Consider the following 24177-nt stretch of genomic DNA (forward strand, 5'->3'; position numbering starts at 1 on the left):
ATTTTCATTTTCGGCATGCACATCTTTGGCTCCTCTCTTTTGAGCTGCATCCCCACCCTCAATGGCAATACAAGCCCTCTGGCAGCGCATTCACCCGCAAATGTTTTAGATGCCATAGCAACCCAATAAAAAGCAAAATGTGTAGACCCATAACTGACACAATGTCCCCATAGCATAGCAATAATAGTACTGCTGCCCTTTTAAATAGTGCCTGCCATAGAGTGCACCCATAAATACTCACCACCTCGAGTGACATGCGAGTGACCAATCAGCAGCAGCTCACACGTCCCTGCAGAAGACTGAATGCAGGTACAGTTGAAGGAAGTGGTACCTGTCCTGTAGTCATAAAAGGGTGCCACCTGAGTTTGAGGTCTTCATAGTTTTATATACAAATGAAAGAATTTTGGCCATATGAAATGCATTTGGAAAGTCTTCAGACCCTTTACATTTTTTCACATTTTTGTATGTTAAGGCCTTGTGCAAAAATAAATAAATACAAGTTTTTCTCCATCATTCTGCACTCAATACCAAATAATGACAAAGTGAAAACAGAAACTTAGTAATCTTTGCTCATTTATTGAAAAAGAAAACTAAAATCATGCATTGACATAAATATTTAGACCCTTTACTCGGAACTTTGTTGAGGCACATTTGGGTGCAATAACAGCCTCAAGTCTTCTTGGGTATGATGTAACATGGTTTGCACACCTGCCATTCTTCTCTGCAAATCCTTTCAAGCTCTGTTGGATGGGGACTGTCGGTGGACAGACCTTTTCAGGTCTCTCCAGAGATGTTCGATTGGGTTCAAGTCAAGGCTCTGGCTGGGTCACTCAAGGACATTGAGTTGTCGCTAAGCCACTACTGTGTTGTCTTGGCTGTGTGCTTGGGGTCATTGTCTTGTTTGGGCCAAATGTTTACCTTCAGTCTGATGTCCAGAGCACTCTGGATCAGGTTTCATTAAGAATATCTCTGCTCCATTCATCTTTCCCTCAACCCTGACCAAAGTACAGTCTCCCTGTCCCAGCTGCTGAAAAATACCCCCACATCATGATGCTGCTGCCACCACCATCCTTCACTGTAGGGATGGTATTGGGCAGGTGATGAGCAGTGCCCGGTTTGCTCCAGGCATGACTTTAAGAATTGAGGCCAAAAAGTTCAGTCTCTGTTTCATCCGACCACAGAATCTTGTTTCTCACAGTCTGTTCTTTAGGTGCTATTGTTTTTTTTTTGCAAACTCCAAACGGCTTTCCTGTGTCTTTCACTGAGGAGAAGCTTCTTTCTGACCACTCTGCCATAAAGGCCAGACTGGTGGAGTGCTGCAGTGATGGTTGACCTTCTGGTAGTTTCTTCTATCTGCATACAGGATCTTTGGAGCTCCGCCAGAGTGACCATTGGGTTCTTGGTCACCTCTCTTACTAAAGCCTTTTTCCCCCTATTACTTAGTTTGGTGGCGTGGCCAGCTCTTGGAAGAGTTCTGGTTGTTCCAAACTTCTTCCATTTAATTATGGAGTCCACTGTGCTCTTGGGAACTTTCAGTGCAACAGAATTTATTTATTTTTTTGTACCCTTCTCCAGATCAGTGCCTCCACACAATCCTGTCTCTGAGATCTACAGGCAGTTCTTTCCTCCTCATGGCTTGGTTTTTGCTTTGATATGCATTGTCAGCTGTGAGACCTTATATAGACAGGGGTGTGTCTTTCCAAATCATGTCCAATCAAATTAATTTACCACAGGTAGACTCCAATCAAGGTGTAGAAACATTTCAAAGATGATCTAGAGCAAGGGTTTGAGTTTGAGCCCCCTGATCTAGAGAAATGGAGCTAAATTTCAAGTGTCATAGCAAAGGGTCTAAATACGAATATCCATGCAAAATGAGTGTTCCGTATTTCATGAACTTGCAACAATGTCTAAAATTCTGTTTTCACTTTGTCATTATGGGATATGGAGTGCAGGACTATGGGGAAAAACTATATTTTTTTTATTTTAGCACAAGGCCTACAATAAAATGTGAAAGAAGTGACCGGGTCTGAAGACTTTCCGGATGCCCTGTAAGGTTCAGTTTATTTGCGTGAGGAGAGAACAACCTCACAACTTTCTGGTGGTCAGAAACGCTCAATATTGCACAAGTTTTTGTTTTCTTTGCGCTTTTTTTATATTGTGAAGGAAGGATGGTGTCATTGATTGTATACCACAAGCACTATGAATTCTTGCTAATAATATATAGGGAGTCTGGGGTTGGAAAAAATGTTTTACCAGTCATTGGGGGCAGTGACATCACTGATCTTCCATGCCTGCTCGAAGTCTAATCTAAATCCTCAAATTGCGCTTGCCATAGTGCCTCAGTTTTGTCGTTTCTTTTGGAGTATGAACATCCTGTTATTTCCTATATTCCAGAATAACTCCTGTACATTCTTAGCTTAAATTAGCAATATGTTTAAATTACATTTCTGTTCAAGATATTTTTCTGTGAATTTATCTAAAAGTGAATAAAGATTTACTCCAGTGAACGCCACCTCTGTGTTTAAGTGTTGAAATGTAGTGTAATGAGGTGTATCCGCTCACGTAGTTCTCTATTTTATCTGTAGCTGCTCCGTTTCAGGCCGCCACTCTGAACCTACTGCATCTGCTGTCGAAACCAGAGGTAAGACTCTCATTAAAGACTCATATCAAAGCTCTCATAGACTTGCATTGAGACACTGACTTCCAGTTTCTACATCAGATATTTGTCTGACCACCATTTTCTACAGCCGATGGGAGGATTCACAGAGTCCAACATGGGCGGCCCGAAATAGAGCGGCTACGGGTAAAATAGAGAACCAGGTAAACTGATACAAAACATTACACTACATTTCAACGCATATTAAAACAAGGTGGGGGAGGGGTAATTCACTGGAGAACTTCTTAAATATTTTACATTTACAGTAGGAATCTCCAGATTTAATCAGCGTATTTTCTTAATGCTATGTTTTTTTCAATTCCATCCCGTTGCTTTTTCAATTGTGCAGAGTGGAGGAGGCTTTAATAATATAATGTTACACCTAAGTGATGTGTAGATGTACATAGAGAGGCAGCCTCTAACCAAATAAAAATGACCTTCCCTCCCAGATTGACTTTGTCCACATGTGACTGCTCTGCTACAGGTTCTAGACCATATTTATTTCATCCTTTTCATCTTTCTTATATCATCCGAGAAAGTATGTTTAAATTCTTAACAAAGCGGCCAATGAACCTTCATAGATTTTCTTTAGAAAGTTTTGTATTGACTTCAGAGCAAAACTCCATCATCCAGTTGTCCACTTGAAGAACACGTCATCTTTTAATGTCCGGTTCCTTCTAACACTTCTGTAACAGATCTGTGTAAACTGAATAAATGACTAATTGTTGCTATGAAGCATTCCCATAATGTGCTGTTTGATAGTTAAGTACTTCAGTCTTATAGAGTTCCAGTCCCTGGGAATGGCAAGTACTATAAATCCCAGGCCTGTCGATGGTGAGAACTCTGCACCTGGTAGATACTGCAGCTTCAGTCCCATTTAATCCAAGACAGACGGGCAGTGAGATCTGAAGAGGAATACATGGTATGAGTCACAACAAAGTGCTGGAAAAAAGGAATGGTAAGTGAAGAAAGTCCTCAGAAGCCATTATGCTCATATCTGCTCTTGTTACATTTAGAGCATTTCAATGTAAATTAAGCAAAGAGTAGCACAAATCTTCAGTGTAAGCTTCGAGTCTGACACTACACTGGGCATTGGTGAATCTTCTGTGATGGTTCTAGTATGGCATAAAGACAATGGATGCATATTTACTATTAGTGCTGCGCCAGAATTCAGGCATAAGGGTATGTTCACACAGCAAACAAAAAACGGCTGTGAAATACGGAGCTTTTTTCAAGGGAAACCCGCCTATGATTTTCAGTCGTTTTTTATACATCAAGCGCTTTTTGATGCATTTTTTTACAGCTGTTTTTTTATTGAAACAATGAAAAACGGCTCAAGATGTGACATACACTTCTTTTTTACGGAGTGTTTTTTTACGCAGTTTATACAAACTGCCGCGTAAAAAAAACGCCATATGGGAACGAAACGCAGTTTTTCCCCTTGAAATTAATGGGCAGATGTTTGGAGGTGTTCATCCTTGGTATTTTTAGCAATTTTTCTGGTCGTTTACAGTCCAAAAAACGGCTGAAAATAGGACGCGTGAACATACCCTAAGTTGTATGTTATTTTCGGCATAAAAAATGTAAGACAATCTGTGATATGCATCAAGAATAAGAGATGTTTGCCATTTGTCCGACAAGGGGCATGGCTTAAGATGCACCAAAATTTTGACGCAAAAAAAGTGGTTTGAAGTGAGCCAACCATTAAGTGGTATAACGTTACACAGAAATATCTGAGCGTGCACCAAATTGATCATCCAGCATTTACCACTGTAGATGAGTCAAATTCATGATTCTAATTCTCAGCTGTCTAAGTGTAAGACCATAATATGTCCCAATGTGCATGTAACTCCAAATCTATGGAGGAAAGCTGCATTTATTACAATTTGCGAATTGGATGGACGTTTACACCATCAAAATTCTGGTACGTACACTTTTTCAATGCAAATTTGATGATTGGGGCAATCTACTGTAAAAGCAAAGTTGAACGTTTACCAATTTATACATTAAATGTTTAATTTTGGGGTATATTGGGGCATAATATATAAAAAAAAATGGGAAAGCTTTAGTAAAAAAAATAATAATTATATTCTAAATCAAAGCTCCACTTTTTTCCTTTCCACCAGTTTTGCGAAATCTCCCAGAATGTCTTGGTTGCAATGGTTGACATTCTTAAAGCGGATTTGTCACTTCTTTATGCTATCCTCAGAAAGGGAAGAATAAAGAAGTGAAAGGCGCGCTGCTGTCATAGTGCTATCACTTTTTTTTGTAATGTTTGAGTATTTAGATTTTAAACTTGTGGCCATCTCCGGAGTCATGAGTCCAAGTATATTTATATATTCATACTGCCCCCCCCCCCCCACCCTCCAGCCGCTGATTGACACCTTTCTCCTTATTACGGTGCATGAGGAGAAAAGGGTCAATCAGCGGCTGGAGGGTGGGGGCAGTATGAATATATAAATATACTTGGACTCATGCCTCCGGAGATGGCCACATGCCATAAGTATAAAAATCTAAATATTACTAAACATGACTAAATACCTGATCTCACGCTGAAATCTCCGTGCCTGTCACTTGCTGTTTTCAAACATTGGTATAGAGGTGACAAATCCACTTTAGGACCTATTCAGACGAGCGTTGTTCACGTCTGTGTGCTGTCAGAAGGCAGAAGTGACAGCACAATGGCTGGGCACGGACTCGTTAAAGTCAATGGGCCAATTCTCATGTTTGAGAACATTGCAGCATGCACAACTTTGGTCCGATTCTCGCTCTAGACTAGTAATTTGTTTCGTAGTGAGATAAATTGCTCTAGCCTAATGCATTCCTATTGACAGCAATTTATTGTTCACTACAAAAAAAAGTCTGTCTAGCCCCAGCTTTATGGATGCACAGTTTAAGGGTATGTTCACACGGCCTATTTTCGGGCCATAAATGCCCAAAAAACGGCCGAAAAATCGGAAGCAGAACGCCTCCAAACATCTGCCCATTGATTTCAACGGGAAAACGGCCTTCTGTTCCGACAGAGCGTTTTTCACTGCGTTTTTTTACGCGTAAAAAAACGGTCGCGAAAAAGTAGTGCAGGTCACTTCTTGGGACGTTTTTGGAGCCGTTTTCCATAGACTATTGAAAAAAGCTCCAAAAACGGCCGTAAAAAATGATGCAAAAATCGCGAGTGGCACAAAAAACTTCTGAAAATCAGGAGCTGTTTTCCCTTGAAAACCGCTCCGTATTTTGAGAATTTTTTTGACTCTGCGTGTGAACATACCCTTACAACCAGTCTTTTCAATGGGGTTGTCAGGTGGTATGGCCCTAATAACCAGCCTGTATCTTATTACTCGGCTCTTCAGCTCAGGGCAATTTACACTGAACGGAGACAAACCTGACTCAGAATATCTAAAGACGTTGTGCTGTTGGAACCTTCTTTGGTTTTCTTTCTTTCCTGTCCTCTCATACAACTTTGGCACATAAGTAGATAAGTCAATGGCTCGTACAAGATTGTCAAACACCTGAGGCTGGGTTTCCACGTAGCGTGATCATTGTGGAATCCTGTGCACACATTCCACAGCATTTACAGTAGCAGTAAAGTGAATGAGATTTAGAAAACCTCCGCCACACGCTCCAGAAAAACGCAGGAAAGTGTTCTGTGGTGGTATTTTCAATTCTGTGGCATGTCAATTTATGCTGCGTACACTGAGATGCTGCATGTTTGGCCCATAGACTTCAACGAGGAGCATAAATTCCGCAACAGATTTGCTTTGTTGCGTTTTTTTGCAGCAGAAATTGCTGGAAATCCGCAGGTGCACATATTCTTTGTTATAAGGAATGTTTAACACTAAATCTGCAGGAAAAACCGCAGCGTTTCCGCATCAATGTGCTCATCAAAAATGCACTATTTGGTGTGGATTTCTGTGACTGGACCAGATAATTTTGGCCACAGCATACAACTCTCATACGTCTATGAAACCCAAAGTTGCTTGGAGCATTTGGTCTTTCTGATTGGCCACACACTGCTCTGTATCCAGCCGTGTCTTATACTAACAGGATTTTAATACAATGGAACGATTATGCCTAACCTTAAAAGTAAGTAACCTTTCATTGGTTTCTCAAGTTTTGTTCATTAGTGCATGAGGTTGATATACTATATGATGACATATAAGGTTTAAACAATGATGTCACCCTGGACACAGAAATGTATTTTGTTTTCCGGAACAGCCTTCACCTACGCAATGTGGCTATGTGCCGTTAAAACTACTAGGAAACGGCACTGGTCGGATGATGGGTGAAGGAATTCTTGCACTGGTCAGGGGTGAGTGGAAGGGTAAGAACAAGCATAGTTCTATTAACACAGACACAGCACTTGCTCCCTTTTGCAAACAACACAATGCTTTAATGCAAATCTAAACACTTCTTAAAATCCTGGAAATAATTTATGATCTATGGTACTGTCACTGGGTTCAGAAGAACTGTGGTGGGTCATGATGATACATCTGGAATATGGACTGAATGGGTTTAATGAATATTTCAGATATTATTTACTGTGAACAATATCCTAACTCAGGCTAGTAAAAGTTAGCATTACACTATTAATATATACTCTTAATGAACTTACCACTTGTGTTCCAGATCATGCCATTAGACCCTTGAGATCCGTTTCTTACAAATTCATCAACATAGGCCTTGGGTTCCATCCCTGAGTCCAGTATGTCACTTAATAAAGCAATATAGGCAATAGCCAGGCGTAAGGTGTCAATTTTTGATAGCCGTTTTTCATAAGGGAAAGTTGGGACTTTACCACGCAACTCTTCAAAAGCAGAATTAATACTCAGCATTCGCCGCCTCTCTCTAATGTTAGCTGCGTGCCTGTACACCTTTACTGTAGGACCAAAGTAGCTTTGTCCTTCACAGGGTCCTCTACCCTCCGCATCAAGATCAGGCATAGAGATCTGAAAATCAGGTGAGAACTGAGGGGTGAAAAGCCACGGGGATAAATGTCCTGGGGAGACATCGAAATCCAAGTTACAGTTGTCCGATACATTGGGGTCACTGCTGTTTAACTGACTCAACAACTGTTCTTCACTTGACGATTCTTGGTACCACCCAAAATCCTCCATTATATCTGGGGTGATGTATCTTGCCTGTTAACACAATATTGAATGAAGAAGACCAGTCTGGGAGAATTTACTAGCAGTTGCCTTTAAATACTCTTCAGCCACTCACCGACTCTTAATATCATTGTTGATCTTCCTAAACTAATTAGAAGACGAAACTTCTTTTCAGACCCTGTCAATGAATCTCATTGCTTTTCTATAGATTTTCTCCGAAAGAAATGATCGGGTTTTTAGGATATGGGCAGGGGGTGTAAGAGATAACTTGAAGTGCTCTGGCCAGCAGAGGGGGATTGGATATTTAGCGGAGCTTGTCAGGAACATATGAGCCACTTGTGTTTTCCAGTAATTGGGATCACAACCTCTACACATGGGAATTATCCTGAGTTTGCAAACAACTTCACTTGTATTAACTTAATTAAAAACCGTATGGCGCATGTTAGTATTAAAAAGTAGTATTAACATAAGTGTTACTGGATGATAGTGTCACGTGCTATGGGGAAGGTGTCATCACATAAAAGTCCACAATTATCAAAAGTGGCCACATTTTAGGCAAAATCTAAGTTAACGCAATTAACATGTTGAGAGAAACGTGCGACTGCATGTTCCCCCTTTATTAAACGGGTCACAGCATACATCACTACCATTACCTTTTACACTGACTAAAATTCCGTAAACATTTTTTTCTTCTGGGGGGAGTAGAGATGCAACTTGATTTTTTTTTATTTGCTACTTTAAAAAAAATTCGCATTTAAAAAAAGTGTCTAAATCCTGTTTACGCAGTAAGCCATGCCACTTTTTTGCTCCTCTAGAAACGGAAGTGCATGGCACAAATGGCACTAAATTGTGGTCAAAATGGTTATTAAATATGCCGTACAGCAGAATAGACGCTATATTTTAGTAAGGTGCAATTACCTAGATAAATGTGGGTTATAGTCTCTTTTCCAAGAGTAGGAACGAATTGTGGAGGCACTACAAAAACATCACACAATGATAAATACATGAACAAAAAGTATTCCCTCTTAACGGGCCCGAATTACTTGCTGTACTCTGAATTAGATTTTGTTCTTCCTGTAACAACGTCCTGTTACTCTATTTAAAGATTAGGAAACATGGTCAATGCTAATATTTTGGATATAACCACAAGGTCTGCTGTAAATTGACAAAATATCCTTAATATAGTACAATTAGCTCTTAATAATAGAGGTCTTCTACCCATATTAAATAAAGACATTTTAGTTACCAGCATAAACTACCTGATGTCAAAAGCAGCTGACGAGATGCCAATAGCAGCAGGGGCAGCTGTCACCAACAGCTCTGTATCACTTAGCTATCTCAAGGCCATTGTGCCAAGGTGAATGTAAAATAAAACCTGTAGAAAGATTGGAGAGAAACAGCCATGATGGGGATTGTTTTCCATGTAGTTCACAGCTCTTACCAGGATCCATCATTATATTCCTATATCCACAACCTGCTGTCTTAAAGGGGTCTTGTGAAAATATACTAGTTTTAATAGATATATGTGGCCCTTTAATAAAGACAAGCCATATAATAATGTAAAACTTTCCACCCTTGCTCCCGCAGGAAAGACGGTCTGCAATACGCAGTCGGGAATGTATCTTCCATAGTGAAGTCACGTATCCGCATCATCCAATGGTTTGATCCAGCGCTGCACACGTTAATCAGACACTGCTGCTGCATAGTTGTATATGTGACTATACTGTGTACGTATGGCAGTAGCATCAGTCCTGCCGGGCTGTGGTACAAAATTATTTGCATATTGGTAACAATTTCTGGGGTTAGAAAACAAGGTCTGTAAATTTATTTTAGGTGGTGCGTCTGTTTATAAAGTAATGGTCATACCAATAGAAAAACCCTAAAGTCAGTCTAATCATAATAAAATTAGAATTCTGTGTGCCAATCTTTTTTTTAAAAAAAAAAAGAGACACGAATGTCTACATTACAAATATTCTTTTATTGTGCATTTTACGCCTAGGCATAAATGAAATTAATAATTATAAGATAAGTTACAAAACACAGTGAAACCAATGCCGATGCAGATTTTATTTACTTCTGCATGTGTATGAGATAACCCTTCCCTAAGATCCTAATTTTCCCTGCATGGTGGCACAACTGACGGCATTCCCAGCATCCTTGCAGTCATATAATCTCCGTTTTATAAGAGGACAACCTGTACAGGGAAGGACTGTATTCCCTTTATCCCCACTTTTTAGTTGCCTGTACAATACCTGCCAGAGAGAACGGCCTCTTGTGACACATAATTTTTCTTTTTATTACAAAAGAACCTGAATGCAGATCCCTGAGGGCTCATGCACATGACTGCAAAACACGTATCCGAGTGACTTCCATGTGCTGTCCGTTTTTTTGCAGACCCATACACTAGAATGGGTAAGATGGACCGCAAATAGGGACAAGAATAGGACCTGCTCTATAATTTGCGGAATGGACATACGGATCCACAAAAAAAAACGGATGTGTGAATGGCACCATAGAAATGAATGGTTAAACTGATAGGACACTGAAGAAAACGACTGTCGTGTGCATGAGCCCTCACAGAGGATCATTTACCCAATCATAGGTGTCCATTACCTAAATATCCTTTTCTTTCATTGGTGGTTTAACGGTTTATAGTCTCTTATTCTAGCTTTAGGGCTCATTCATGCGGCATTATTTTTCATCAGCAAACCAGAAGTGGAACCTGTACAGAGAAAAAGTATAATAGAAAGCGTTGTACCTCTTATGTACCGTGTCTTAAACTAACTTATAGTTTTGGCTTACAAATACTAATGCAAAAGTGTGAATGAGGCCTTATAGCTATTGAAATCAACTATCCAAGATTGATTTCATGTGAGAATTTTCAAATACCGTACTAAGGAATGCTGAATTAACCCTTTCATGGCCAAGGTCCATTGATGCCCCTGTGTCTAGGTCAAATTTTCCATTTCTGATATGCACTTCTTTAAACGATAATATCTTTGCAACCGCTTTCATTTTCTAGATTAGTTTAATTCCATGTTTTTAATTTTTATTATGAGCAGACAAATCACTAAAAATGTGAAAAATAACTTTTTGGTAATGTTTTATATATATATTTCTCTATATTATGTGTGTGTGTGTGTATACACACACACACACACACACACACACACACACCCCTCTCCCCCCCCCTCTCTTCCCCCCCCCCCCCATGATCGCTGTAAGCGGATAAGTTGGCTATAAGGCTATATTCACACGACGTGAAAAAAAGGGCAGTTAACGGATCAACGGTCAGTTTTTCATGGCTGTTTTGCATCAATGTGTCTCAAAATTTGAACCTATTTCCCAACCGTCTGACCATTTTAACCGACATTTGCCATCCGTTTTTCAAGGCCGTAAAAAAAAGTGTTTAATTTTATTAGTTATTTTTTTTGTCGCATCCACCTGAAACACCACAGTGCCCATGTAGATAGTGACGCAATACCACTGTAGATAGTGCCACATTGCCCACAGTATGCAGTGCCAGTGCCCACATAGTGCCACAGTTCCCACTGTATAGTGCCCACATAGCGCCAGTGTCCCCTGTAGGTAGTGCCCATATAATGCCACAGTGCCCATATAAGTAGTGCCACACCCCCTGTATATACCACCCCCTGTAGACAGCACCAGACCCCCTGTAGATAGTGCCACCCCCAGTAGACAGCACCAGACCCCCTGTAGATAGCACCACCCCCCCTGCAGATAGCAACATCCCCTCTGTATGAATCAGCACCCCCCCCCCCCCCTGGTAATTGGTACCCTCCGCCTCTAAATAGCACCCTGTAGGAGCAGAATCCTTCTGGTTGGGGATTCTGCTCCCAGAGGGAGCCCCTGATGTCTCTGTCCATATATGGACAGTGACGTTAGGGGCTAACTCTAAAAGCGGAATCCCCTGCCTCAGCAGCGCTGTGGCTGGGGATTCCGCTCCAGGAGTAGCCCCTGACGTCACTGCCCATATATGGATAGTGACGCCAGGGGCTTCTCCAGTAGCGGAATCCCCGGTCAGAGTGTCAGCCGGGGATTCCGCTCCTAGAGAGAGCCCCTGACAGTGCACAGGGACGTCAAGGGCTCACTAGAAGCGGGATCCCTGGCACGGAGCAATCTGACACCAGGGATTCCGCTCCTAGTGGAGTTTAGGTGGCGCTATCTACAGAGGGGGGTTGCTATCTAGAGGGGCGGCACTATTTACAGCGGGGATGGAGAGCCGTCAGGGGCTCCCACTAGAAGGGGAATCCCCGGCCGGAGAGTTGGCTCCTAGAGGGAGCTTAGGTAGTGCTATCTATAGTGGGGGGCGTAGTCCAGGGCTCTTAAAGCCCCGGCAGATATGAGAGTGCACCACTGCTCACACTGAAGCAGCACTGCACACCTTAAAGGGAACCTGTCGCCAGCATTTCACCTATTAAACCAGCAATACTTGGTGGTAGTGGGTGAAAAATCATTTCTATATAACTTATAATTATCTTCTTAGTCGGCTCTGTAGCTTTAGTATTCAGTTTTTTAGTGTTCCCACACCGTATGCAAATGAGCATGAGTCAAATCTTCGTTTGAAAAGAGTCATATCTTCATTCCTCAAGTCTTTCTGAGTTTACCCCGCCTCCTTACTTTTGATAGCTCCATGTCTTCCCCTAGCACACAAAATGCTGCGCTTGTGTGTGCGCATAAAGGGACACCGGATTATTACGATAAAAGGCGCAAAATGTTTGCAGACCGTTATTTACAGTCGGCGGAGGAGTTAAGGAAAGGGGATAATGGCAATGAACTTTTTATAGCAGCGGCCAGTGAGGGATATGTAAAGTTCAATAGGTGAAATGCTGGTGACAGGTTCCCTTTAAACCCCGTTCAAGGCTGTCAATGCTTATACACGTGGCAACTGCACGGGGCATCGGCAGTTGGAACGTATGTAGCTGTATGGCATTCGTGAAGGGGTTAAGAGGGGGAGTCTCCAGTTCAGGACCGTCATCTAATAACCATACTACAAAGAGTGTCTCTCATACTGCTGGACCTGGTCCATCTATGCTTTATATGGGCAGCCCATTAATTTTAATGGGAACTGTGTGATTCATCATTTCACCTGTGGTGGCACTGCAGTGAATTTGAACACTTCTTGCCAGATTTCCCAGTAGATTACAGCTGACCCCTGTGGATTGCAGCAGTGAGATACCAGTTTATCATCAGGAGACACTTCTAACAAAAAGGGATTGCCCAAAGAAGAAAAGACCTGTACACCTGTGATGACACAGTATGTTGAATTGAAACTGCCAATAGACAAAGCAGCTCAGCTGCAGTAATTGATCAGAGCTAAGCCATAATGGAGCAGCAGTCTGACAAAAATAGCAGGTAAGCATTAACAAGGTGATGGAGTAAGGCCTCATTTACACGAGCGTGTGCGTTTTGCGCGCGCAAAAAACGCTGCGTTTTGCGCACGTTTGTATGGCGTATGCACTGCGTATACGCAGCCTTGTTGCGTTTTAAACGCGCAAAAGGCATTTGACAGCTCCGTGTGTCATCCGTGTATGATGCGCGGCTGCGTGATTTTCGCGCAGCCGCCATCATAGAGATGAGGCTAGTCGACGCCCGTCACTGTCCAAGGTGCTGAAAGAGCTAACTGATCGGCAGTAACTCTTTCAGCACCCTCGACAGTGAATGCCGAACACAATATACACCAACCTGTGAATATAAAAAGACTTTCATACTTACCAAGAACTTCCTGCTTCCCCCAGTCCGGGCTCCCGGCCGTTGCCTTGGTGACGCGTCCCTCTCTTGTCATCCGGCCCCACCTCCCAGGATGACGCCGCAGTCCATGAGACCGCTGCAGCCTGTGCTTGGCCTGTGATTGGCTGCAGCTGTCATTTGGACTGAACTGTCATCCCGGGAGGTCGGACCGGAGTTATCGGTAAGTCAGAACGTCTTTTTTTTTTTACAGGTTCATGGATTTTCGGAGCGGAAGTCACTGTCCATGGTGCTGAACCAGTTTAACGCTTTCAGCACCGTGGACAGTGACTGTCTCCTGACGTCGCGTACCCGAACATTTTTTACCGGTTTCGGTCAAAACGAGTTTGGCCGAACCCGGTGAAGTTCGGTGCGCTCATCTCGAATTTGACACTCCGTTTGGATGTTTGTAAACAGAAAAGCACGTGGTGCTTTTCTGTTTACATTCAGGAGTTTGACAGCTCTTGCGCGAATCACGCAGTTCGCACGGAAGTGCTTCCGTGCGGCATGCGTGGTTTTCACGCACCCATTGACTTCAATGGGTGCGTGAGTGCGCGAAAAACGCACGATTATAGAACATGTCGTGAGTTTTTTTCTACGCACACGCGCTGAGCGCAATTCACGCATCGTCTAAACAGCCCCATTGACTAATATAGGTGCGTACGACATGCGTGCAAAGCACGCGCGTCGCACGCGCGTATAATACGTTCGTGTAAACGAGGCCTAAGGCTGGATTCATACGAGCACATTACGTCCGTAATGGACGGAATGTATTTCGGCCGCAAGTCCCGGACCGAACACACTGCAGGGAGCTGGGCTCCTAGTATCACAGTTATGTACGACGCTAGGAGTCCCTGCCTCTCCGTGGAACTACTGTCCCGTACTGAAAACATGATTACAGTACGGGACAGTTGTCCGGCAGCGAGGCAGGGACTCCTAGCATCGTACATAAGTATGATGCTAGGAGCCCGGCTCCCTGCAGTGTGTTCGGTCCGGACTTGCGGCCGAAATACGTCCGTCCATTACGGACGTAATGTGCTCGTGTGAATCCAGCCTTAGGCACTCACGCTTCGAAAGAAATGCAAGAGCCCTTCGGCTGCAGGAAGGATTCTTATCCGTCTGTCAGGAAGACATCTGCATGTATGCAGCTTCAGATTATACATTTAACTCACATGTTACTGCTCATAGAGAAGGAAACGTAAAACACGATGAGGAATAGGAAGGCTGCTAATTGAATATAGTCTGTGTTTTCCAAGTGCTCTCCTCACAGCAATACGACAAAGATTAGACAAAGTTTGTGGAAAGCCTGTAATAGAGAAGACAATGAATTAGATTTGATCGTTTTAAGAAATCTTCACAGCATGGTATTTGGCTATAAAGGGCAGGTTCACCTATGAAAACCATTTTATAGCTTCAATACAGACATAATCTACAGAAAAAGATGAGTTAGGGCTTATTCAGACGAACGGGATATACGTCCGTGCAACGCGTGTGATTTTCACGTGCGTCGCACGGACCTATATTAGTCTATGGGGCAGTGCAGACAGTTGCGTGATTTTTCCGCAGCATGAGTCCGCTGCGGAAAAGTCACGACATGTCCGTTCTTTGGGCGTATTTTGCGCATCACGCACACATTGAAGTCAATGGGTGCGTGAAAATCACGCATGCCACACGGAAGCACTTCCGTGGGCCGAGCGTGACGCGCAACAACTCTTGAAAAGGATGAATGAAAACAGAAAAGCACCACGTGCTTTTCTGTTTACAAACATCCAAACGGAGTGTCATAATGATGGCGGCTGCGCGAAAAAAAATCAAGCAGCCGCGCATCATATGGGGCTGACACACGGAGCTGTTAAGTGCCTTTTGCGCACGCAAAACGCCGTGTTTTTTGCGTGCGCAAAATGCACACGCTCGTGTGAACCCGGCCTTACTTTGTATACACATGGCAATACTTCTCTCGTACTGATTTTGAGTGACAATCTGTATTACAGTCCAAAGCTTCATTCCTTCATATTCAGTTCGTTGCTATTAGAAACAGTCAACGAGCATTCCTAAAAAGTTAGCTAAGCTTGTGTAATGCAATGGGACAATAGTATTTTGTATTTCGGATTACTATAAATGCCTGGTATAAAATGCAAACCATCAGAACAAGTTCTGAGCAGACAGAGCCAGCAAGGCATGTTGGGGGATTGCAGCTATGAAGCCCTTAGAATTGTGAATGCAGCTCTGGGTCTACAATATAACCTGCAACTCAGGATCAGTACAAGATGAGTAAAGATGGAGTTAGATGTAACAATTTTTTGTACACTTTTTTATTATTCACGATTATGACATAATGTGTAAATATTCTCCTGCATTTTGACTGATGGATTTTAAAATGAATCTATAATGTGCACGAATTTGGTCATGAGACAATCACTGCGTGTAAACATGATCTTACCATCCTGTAAAAAGAGTAGACCTCCCTAAGATCACAGTTTGGGTATGTTCACACAGCAGCTTCCGTTACGGCTGAAATTACGGAGCTGTTTTCAGGAGAAAACTGCTCCGGAATTTCAGACGTAATGGCAAGTGCAGGCGCTTTTCGCTGCATCCATTACGGACGTAATTGGAGCTGTTTTTCTATGGAGTCAATGGAAAACGGCTCCATTTACGTCTGAAGAAGTGACAGGCACTTCTTTGACGCGGGCGGCATTTTTACGCGCCGTCTTTTGACAGCGGCGCGTAAAAAAAAAATGACCGTCAGCACAGAACATCGTAAGACCCATTCAAATGAATGGGCAGATGTTTGCCGACTCTTTGGAGCCGTATTTTCGGACGGAATTCGGGGCTAAAACGCCCGAATTACGTCCGTAAATAGGGTGTGTGAACCCAGCCTAACAATAAAAGATCACTATTACTGGAAAAATGACACTACTATTCGTTAAAATCATACAAATGTTGTATTTTTGTAACATGTAAAGCCATCCTAACGAATGTAACATATTTAAAAAGTTAGGCTGCATCCACCCAGACACATAATATATGGCGCAGGAGTTATATATTTAGAGACACAAATAGGACCACAGCCCATCATGTATAATCAGGAAGGCTTTTCACAAAGTTTTTCTTTTTTGAAGGAAATTCTATCCTGACTCCACAAGATGGATCCAATCTTGTTATTTATGTTGCAGAACCCTAAGCCTAGATTTACTTTCCTCATACGCTTCCAACCTTGACATACAGAACATTTGTCGCGTGAAATACATGATCAACTCTTTACTTCTCAATATAGTCTCCAGTAGAGACTAGTTTACTATGGATTCAAGACACATTTGTGAACAACCCTTTAATTAAAGAGGGTGACCGGTTTAGAAACCCCTTTTCAAATATGGTACCCCATGTTATTTGCTGAGCTATGCGGAGCTGCACGTTTAGGGGATTCTATCGTTTTAGTCCTTTTTTTTTTTTTAAATGGGTTACATTTTTTAATCACCTCCAGTGCTCAAAAATTTTGATATTCTATGTAAATGTTTGATATTTGTATGCGGATTGCTACTGCAGGAGCAGAATTATATATCTACATATCCATATAAGCGGCTTCTATATGTTGGATATATTAAGTGGTCTGTTTCAAGCGGGGAATCTATGGAGAATGTAAACAAAATTAAAAACAATGTGGGAGACAGAAAATCTTGCATAGGAAACAGAAGAAAAATATATATACTGCACAGTGTGTTTTTACTGGATGTCTCTGTATTGAACGGTATAGTCAACAGCGCTACTCTATACACCTCTCCGACACTCTTTTGGCATACATTGGGCTAATGGGCCTTATGGATACGTTAAGCATATGTGCCAGTTTTTCTGATGCAAACGCAGAGTAAATAAAGCCTCACATATTTCAGGATGTTCTGCAGCTGGGTGTATGTGTCTACCCTGTGTTTTGGGTTACTTCACATTTCCAAATTAGAAAGAAATAAACTTTAACAAAAATGTTTCACCACTGGACGCACATTTTGCCTCTCTGAAGATTTGCAAGGCTTCAGGGTTCACTTTCTTTCTGGAGTGCTCTTCACAACTTGGTTCCCTGCGCAAAAGACTCAGGTTTGCTCCAAAGTCAATAAGCAGTTGTACAAACTGCTTGTCACAACCATGACGCAGAACTGCCTCAAGCAAGCAAGATGGAGATGACCGTGCAAGATTTCCCTCACACACTGGGCTCCAACTATTGTAGTCAGGATTGGCACCAGACTGAAGCAAGAGGCGGAAGCACGGGAGGTTGTCGTAGGCTGCACTTATGTACAGTGGTGTGCAAGTTAAAGATGTCAGAGTTCGCGGAGGTAAAGCACCATTACCACATGACAGTTGACGGTCAACATCCACATCTGCACCATATCTGGTAAGAAAAACGAGATGGTAAGTTGATAACCCTCATTCACGACTAAGAAGGTCCATAGACACACTATATAAATGAGTAATATAAACAAATGTACCCTTATACAGCGAGGCCACTAGGATTTTAGTTTAGGGACATTGACTATACTAGAATGTTTCAGCAATTTGAGTAAGTCCTATTGTTATACCCTCCATGGAAAGAAGGGAAGGTGATCCAGCAATGCCATTGCAATTTTTAAAGGGAGTCTGTTCGTAGATTTTACACTACCAAGCATCTGACCCCACTAGGTAGCTATCAGGTAACGCATTAGGGGCATATCTGTGTTACTGCTGGCATTAGTGTAAAAAATACATTTTATTCTGCCATGCCGTGCCCACCGAACCAGGAAGAATCCCACATCTAGTGCGCCAACCTCTCTCCTATGCAGTTGATTGACTGTTGAATCAAGTACATAGGAGAGGCGAGTGGTTGAAACTCGAAATGCCGACAGCATCTAAGTCGACAACATTGGAAGGAAACACCCAGATAGCACCGGAAAACACAACATGCTTACATCACAGCAATGATGACGAGCCGCACCAGAATGTGACTGCTGCAGCGAATCACTGGTCAATACGGAATATCATTGCTTCTGCGATTTAAAGCAGAAACCAGTGGGGGTCCACGGAACTATGCAGTGTGTCCGGTCTGGTACTTGCGGTCGAAATACGTTCCGTCCATTACGGACGTAACATGCTTGTGTGAACCCAGCCTAAGCGTTGAACCACTCCTTTAAAGTGAAGGTTCACTTTAGGGGACATCACATGACTAGACTGCATGTAGCATGTTCAGCCATTTTCATTACCCCGGCAGCTGTAGCTGAGCAATGCCGACAACGCACTGCTGGTCCCAGAATGCCCTCGTGCAGAAGCTAGTGATCAGTCATTGATCGCTCCCCTTCTTATACTGACTGGGTTGGTCCTGCTGATGGGTGGACCAGTCAACAAGAGCTACTGCTATAAAATGGGCTGAGAATGTTCTAAGCATCCATTACGCTTTAAAAAAAAAAAAAAAGAATGCTCTAATATCCCAAAATACTCCGTATCCCACTGATGTAATCCTATGCCAAAAGCTGTACTCTGTTCACATTAGCAAGAGTATTCCGTATACACTTTCCCTCTACAAACAATGCAGTAGCCCTAGTTTATTCAGTCGGTTTGTCCTAAGGCTGGGTTCACACGACCATGTTACGTCCGTAATGTACGGAACGTATTTCGGCCGGAAGACCCGGACCGAACACACTACAGGGGGCCGGGCTCCTAGCATCATAGTGATGTACGATGCTAGGAGTCCCTGCCTCTGTGTGGAACTACTGTCCCGTACTGAAAACATGATTACAGTACGGGACAGTTGTCCTGCAGCGAGGCAGGGACTCCTAGCATCGTACATCACTATGATGATAGGAGCCCGGCTCCCTGCACTGTGTTTGGTCCGGGTCTTCCGGCCGAAATACGTTCCGTACTTTACGGACGTAACATGGTCGTGTGAACCCAGCCTCAAGTTCACCTAGTCAGACAACTTCTCATAAATAATGCATTAGGCTCTGTTCACACATGTCATGGTTCTGTTCTGGCAGGTTTAGTTTAGAAAAGTGTATTCTGAAGGGGTATTCTGCTGAGAAACAAAAGAAAAACAGACTCAGTGATGCCAGTCTGAATAGAGCCTTAATTTACCATTCCTTTACTCACCCCTCCACCCAGCATCAATTTGTTTTCCTATGCTCGTCCTCTAATTTACAGACAATATGAACACCTGTGTCTTTAGGCTCACCGGATTAGCTCTTGTAGTATATCAGCATGGCCTACACGTGCAGCATGGTATATCGGGGAGCTCCTATTATGCGGACTTCCGTTGGGGTCTGCTCCAGCCTTCAGAAGAACCTCTACACAGTCCAGGTGTCCGTTTTCTGCGGCTACAAACAGGGGTGTTTGACCTTTAACATCCACCAGTTCCAGCTGTGCCCCAAATTCAATAAGGACTGCCACACAATCAGCCTGGCCAGCAGTGGCAGCAATGCGGAGTGGGGAGCAGGGAAGCCAACCACTGCACCACACAGACTTCTCATTTATACGCCTGGGTACCAGAATTAGGAAAAAAAAGCAGAGACATGTTAGGATGTGAAAATCAGCTACCGACGTAGACTTACTGGAAATAAAAAGGAAATGACTTGAAATAAAGGGAAAATAATTGCCAATGAAAATGGCACGTGTAACTTCTGTTTACGGCTGCAGACCATCAACGCTTCTTGTAATCCCGATGCAAAGTCAAATGAAGGTGTCAAAGCATTTTTGTGCATTTACCCCTTGGTCTGCCACTAATGGCTGCTATTATAGTGCCCAACGGGTTTGTCTCCCAGTTTCATACAGACTTCGAATGGCATATTAATCTGCGCTGTTAGGCCTTGTTCACACAGATTGCATGCAAAATCTGCATCAAATCTGCATTTTTTTAATGCCAAAACCAGAATTGGATCCAGGAGAGGAGACACTTGAAGGCCTTCCTTTATGTATTTCTTCTGTTTTAGTTCCGTTCCTGCTTTTGGCTTAAAAAATAAATAAATAATACATGCAAAATCTGCCGCAAATTTGCAATGTGTGAACAAGGCCTTATGCAGTGTTACCCAGCCATTCCTACTGCTATTACTATATGTGTCCATCATTACTGCAGTCGTGGCATTCTTTCTATGGGCAATGTAGATCAGGATGACCCCTAATCTAGGCTAATGTGATTTACATATTCCCTACATCCCTTCTAACAAAAAGCCTTACCTCCGGAACCGTTCCTCATGCAACAGGGTCCTCAGAGTATCAATGTCTCCCACACAAGCTGCATTATGTAACAGTGTGTCCTGGCATTGCTCTAAATCATTGTCACAGTACTGATCTTGAAGCCAGGCCTTCAGGTTACGTCCTGCGGAAAGATATAAATGTAAAGAGCTGCTATCTCGCTGAATACCTAGTCTTGATACCAGACCTAGTAGCAGCATAAAAAAGATAAATGACTTCTTGAGCCGTCCCCCGGGTCTGCCGAGTAACCGTAGAATTTTAGGACTCATCTGTATTATTCTGTTGGCGATGTATTGTACGTTTGTCTGACTTCCATAAATCATCTACGCTTCTGACCAGATGTTAGTTCAGTAATTAACATATTGGCGCTCTGGTTTAATGCCCTGCGGTACAATTCTGATATTCTGCATTTGTCACTGTACATATGTCCTAGTCTACATTACTAAGGAAACTTGCTACACTCATAAAAGTTTCCAGTTCCACAAGCAACTATGTTATCCTGGGTACAGTACTTATTTTACTCACTTCCGAGTAAAGTAATGAAGTTGTAGTTTACCCCAAATCTACCAACTGTAGCTCCTCTGATCAGAACTTGGCCTTTGGAGTATGTGAAACTGCAAATGGTTCAATAAACGTAGAAAAACGAATCCACTGTAGGCGCTGCTTCGGGAAAATGAAGACGGCAGTGCACCAGAAGTCTTCTTCGTGCTGTCACACGTGGTCTACTTGCCTTGTATTTCCGCAGTATAAAAATACACTGCAAAAAAATTAACAATGTAAACCTACGGGAATATTTTTTTCCCCAGGCTTGCATTGTACATTTTTTCAGAGTATTTTTACACTGTGGAAATACAAGGAGAGTAGACCACGTGAAATACAAGGAGAGTAGACCACGTGTGACAGCACGAAGACTATTGTTGCACCGCCATCTTCATTTTCCCGCAGCCGTGTCTTCAGTGGATTAGTTTTTCTACATTTATTGAGACATTTACATTATTATACAATATTTTCCAGATTGGACATTGTACAGTTTTAGGGCGGATTCAGACGAACGTGTTTTGCGTCCGTGCCGGCCACGTGGTCCTAGAGAAGTCTATGAGGCAGTGCAGACAGTCTGTGAGTTTTGCGCAGCGTTAGTCCGCTGCGTAAAACTCGCGACATGTTCTATGTGTCGGCGTTTTTCACGCATCACGCACCCATTGAAGTCAATGGGTGCGTGAAAATCACGCATGCCCCACGGAAGCACTTCCGTGGGTCAAGCGTTATTCGCGCAATAACAGTAAAAGAATGAATGTAAACAGAAAAGCACCACATGCTTTTCTGTTTACAAACATCCAAACGGAGTGTCATAAAGATGGCGGCTGCGCGAAAAGCACGCAGCCGCGCATCCATATGAACAGGGCACATGGAGCTGTCAAGTGCCTTTTGCGCACGCAAAACGCCACGGTTTTTGCGTGCGCAAAAACGTCACGTTTGTCTGAATCAGCCCTTACACTGCGGAAATACAAGGCAAATATGCCAAATTTGACTGCACCCTAATGTTCACACGGAGTATTTTGCAGAGTTTTTTGCCGCGGAAACCGCGTCGCAAAACTCAGGAAAAACGGCCCTAAAATGCCTCCCATTGATTTCAATGGGAGGCGTCGGCGTCTTTTTCCCTCGAGCAGTAAAACTGCCTCGCGGGAAAAAGAAGCGACATGCCCTATCTTTGGGTGTTTACGCCTCTGACCTCCCATTGACTTCAATGGGAGGTAGAGAAAGCGTATTTCGCGGTGTTTTATGCCCGCGGCGCTCAATGGCCGCGGGCGAAAAACGGCGCGAAATTCGGCGTGCAGGGAGAGGAAAATCTGCCTCAAACTTCCAAACGGAATTTTGAGGCAGATATTCCTCCTGCAAAATACTCCGTGTGAACATAGACTTAGAAGAATCCTTTATTTTTGTAGCAGGACATGCTTCATTTTAAGATACACACGGACCAATCGGGCAAACAAGCGTTTAGTATAATTTTTTATTTTTGTAAAAACTTAACTATACACTGGGGGCGGGGGTAGTCTTATTGGGGGGAGCGCGAATCTCCACCTTGCTATGCCGCATAGAGTAAAGTCTACTACACCATTATAACTTGAGCTAGTTTACTGGCATAAATTATAATAAATCTGTTGGGCCGCGGCCCTTTCCGCGGAGCCACGCCCCCTTTCCACAAAGTTGCAGTCAGCTGAAATGTTGCAAAACTGCATAACTATCATCCTATGAGTGCAGCTCCACTACATATAGCCGAGGGGGTAATAATCTTCTATGTATTTATTGCCCCTCTCTGGCAGGAACGGTCTCTGTGGTAAACAGCGGGTCTGCGCCTTATTATGACGAGGATATAACATGCAGCACATACAACTACACGGAAGCAGCTGGTGATAGCGGCTCCTCAGCACAGCGTATTTATATGGGACGGTGTATACAGACAAGCTGTTCTCTCACCCACTCTGGGGGCCCCTCCAACACCCCGCTCTGCCCCTTTATCATCCTCTTCCATCAGGGCCCTGCGCCTGCGCAGTTTCTGACAGTATCTCGCGTACCAGACGTGTCTCCTTCAGTTGCAGCTGATTGGATGGTTGGTCTGTCATTCAAGCATATGTCAGACAAAAGCAGTGAGAGCCGAGTGAGTGAGTGAGTGTTCTTTGCGTTGGAGTAGTAGTCATTTCCAAGCATTAGGCTTTGATATAGAAAAAATCGGTAAACATAAAAAAGCACAAAATAAATAATATTATTATAGCAAAGACGCACAGATGAGTTTTAGCAGTTTTTACTAAGGAAAAAAATAAGAATTACACATCGTGGAGTGTGGAGGGGGTCTTTTTTTTTGCTCTGTTGTGACTAAATTTAGGAGTCTGTTCCGGGGTTTTATGCCTTCCCTGCTCCCAACTAAATTTTCTAGTTGCGGCTGAGTAGCTGATATACTACGTTCACACAGGGCGGATACGCTGCGTAATAAAAGGTACATAGCGTATCCGCCCTGGCGGCCACTGCCCCCCTGCAATTCCGGCCAAAAAAAACGCTCAAAATTGTGGTGCAGTTTTTCGCCCGGAATGTCCGCTGCTGAAAACAGAAGAGGAAAAAAACAAAACGTGCATACTTAGGTCTTATTCACACGACAGGGACTGAGTGTCGGCGAATAAAAACGTCCGTTTTGGCCCGTTTTTAATCTGTTCCGTTCCGGGCCATGTTGCCGTTTTTAATGACCGATTTTGACCCGTTTTGCATCTGTTTTTCTCCCTGTCCGTTTTAAAATCGGATGAATTTCATTTGTACATATTTTTTGATACAGACTTCCCTCTGTAGATACTGCTACAGCCCCCCTCTAGGTAGTGCCACACAGCCCCCTGTAGGTAATGCCACACAGCCCCCCGTAGGTAATGCCACACAGCCCCCCCATAGGTAATGCCACACAGCCCCCTGTAGGTAGTTCTACAC

General features: G+C 43.1%; 2 protein-coding genes across 3 annotated transcripts; both read right to left on the bottom strand.

Moving 5' to 3' along the window:
- Nucleotides 1-575: 575 nt before the first annotated feature.
- On the bottom strand, nucleotides 576-10459 carry LOC142655436 (helix-loop-helix protein 13-like). 2 transcript variants are annotated; one of them, XM_075829587.1, is made up of 4 exons: nucleotides 10372-10459; nucleotides 9018-9133; nucleotides 7266-7791; nucleotides 576-3561 (listed from the first exon to the last, which is right to left on the bottom strand). In XM_075829587.1, the coding sequence occupies exons 3-4, from the start codon at nucleotides 7765-7767 to the stop codon at nucleotides 3524-3526; spliced, it is 540 nt and encodes a 179-aa protein (XP_075685702.1). In that variant the 5' UTR covers nucleotides 7768-7791; nucleotides 9018-9133; nucleotides 10372-10459; the 3' UTR covers nucleotides 576-3523. The 2 variants fall into 2 exon arrangements, with proteins under 2 accessions (XP_075685702.1, XP_075685703.1); XM_075829588.1 differs by lacking the exon at nucleotides 576-3561 and adding an exon at nucleotides 7009-7155.
- Nucleotides 9718-23287, bottom strand: ASB1 (ankyrin repeat and SOCS box containing 1). Its single transcript, XM_075829586.1, has 6 exons — nucleotides 23185-23287; nucleotides 20692-20833; nucleotides 19694-19996; nucleotides 17502-17884; nucleotides 14679-14812; nucleotides 9718-10480 (listed from the first exon to the last, which is right to left on the bottom strand). The coding sequence occupies exons 1-5, from the start codon at nucleotides 23237-23239 to the stop codon at nucleotides 14682-14684; spliced, it is 1014 nt and encodes a 337-aa protein (XP_075685701.1). The 5' UTR covers nucleotides 23240-23287; the 3' UTR covers nucleotides 9718-10480; nucleotides 14679-14681.
- Nucleotides 23288-24177: the final 890 nt, after the last annotated feature.

The sequence above is a fragment of the Rhinoderma darwinii genome, chromosome 6, assembly GCF_050947455.1.
Source record: "Rhinoderma darwinii isolate aRhiDar2 chromosome 6, aRhiDar2.hap1, whole genome shotgun sequence".
Taxonomy (NCBI): Eukaryota; Metazoa; Chordata; class Amphibia; order Anura; family Rhinodermatidae; genus Rhinoderma; species Rhinoderma darwinii.

Bases quoted from the DNA above. Each gene is read 5' to 3' on its own strand.
- LOC142655436 (XM_075829587.1), bottom strand. From the start codon at position 7,767: ATGGAGGATTTTGGGTGGTACCAAGAATCGTCAAGTGAAGAACAGTTG. The intron at 3,562-7,265 runs GTAAGTTCATTA...ATTCCTCTTCAG, and splicing joins CATGATCTGGAACACAAGTG to ATCTCACTGCCCGTCTGTCT.
- ASB1 (XM_075829586.1), bottom strand. From the start codon at position 23,239: ATGGAAGAGGATGATAAAGGGGCAGAGCGGGGTGTTGGAGGGGCCCCC. The intron at 20,834-23,184 runs GTGAGAGAACAG...ATCTTTCCGCAG, and splicing joins TGGAGGGGCCCCCAGAGTGG to GACGTAACCTGAAGGCCTGG. The intron at 14,813-17,501 runs GTGCGTCCAGTG...TCTCTATTACAG, and splicing joins AATCTTCAGAGAGGCAAAAT to GCTTTCCACAAACTTTGTCT.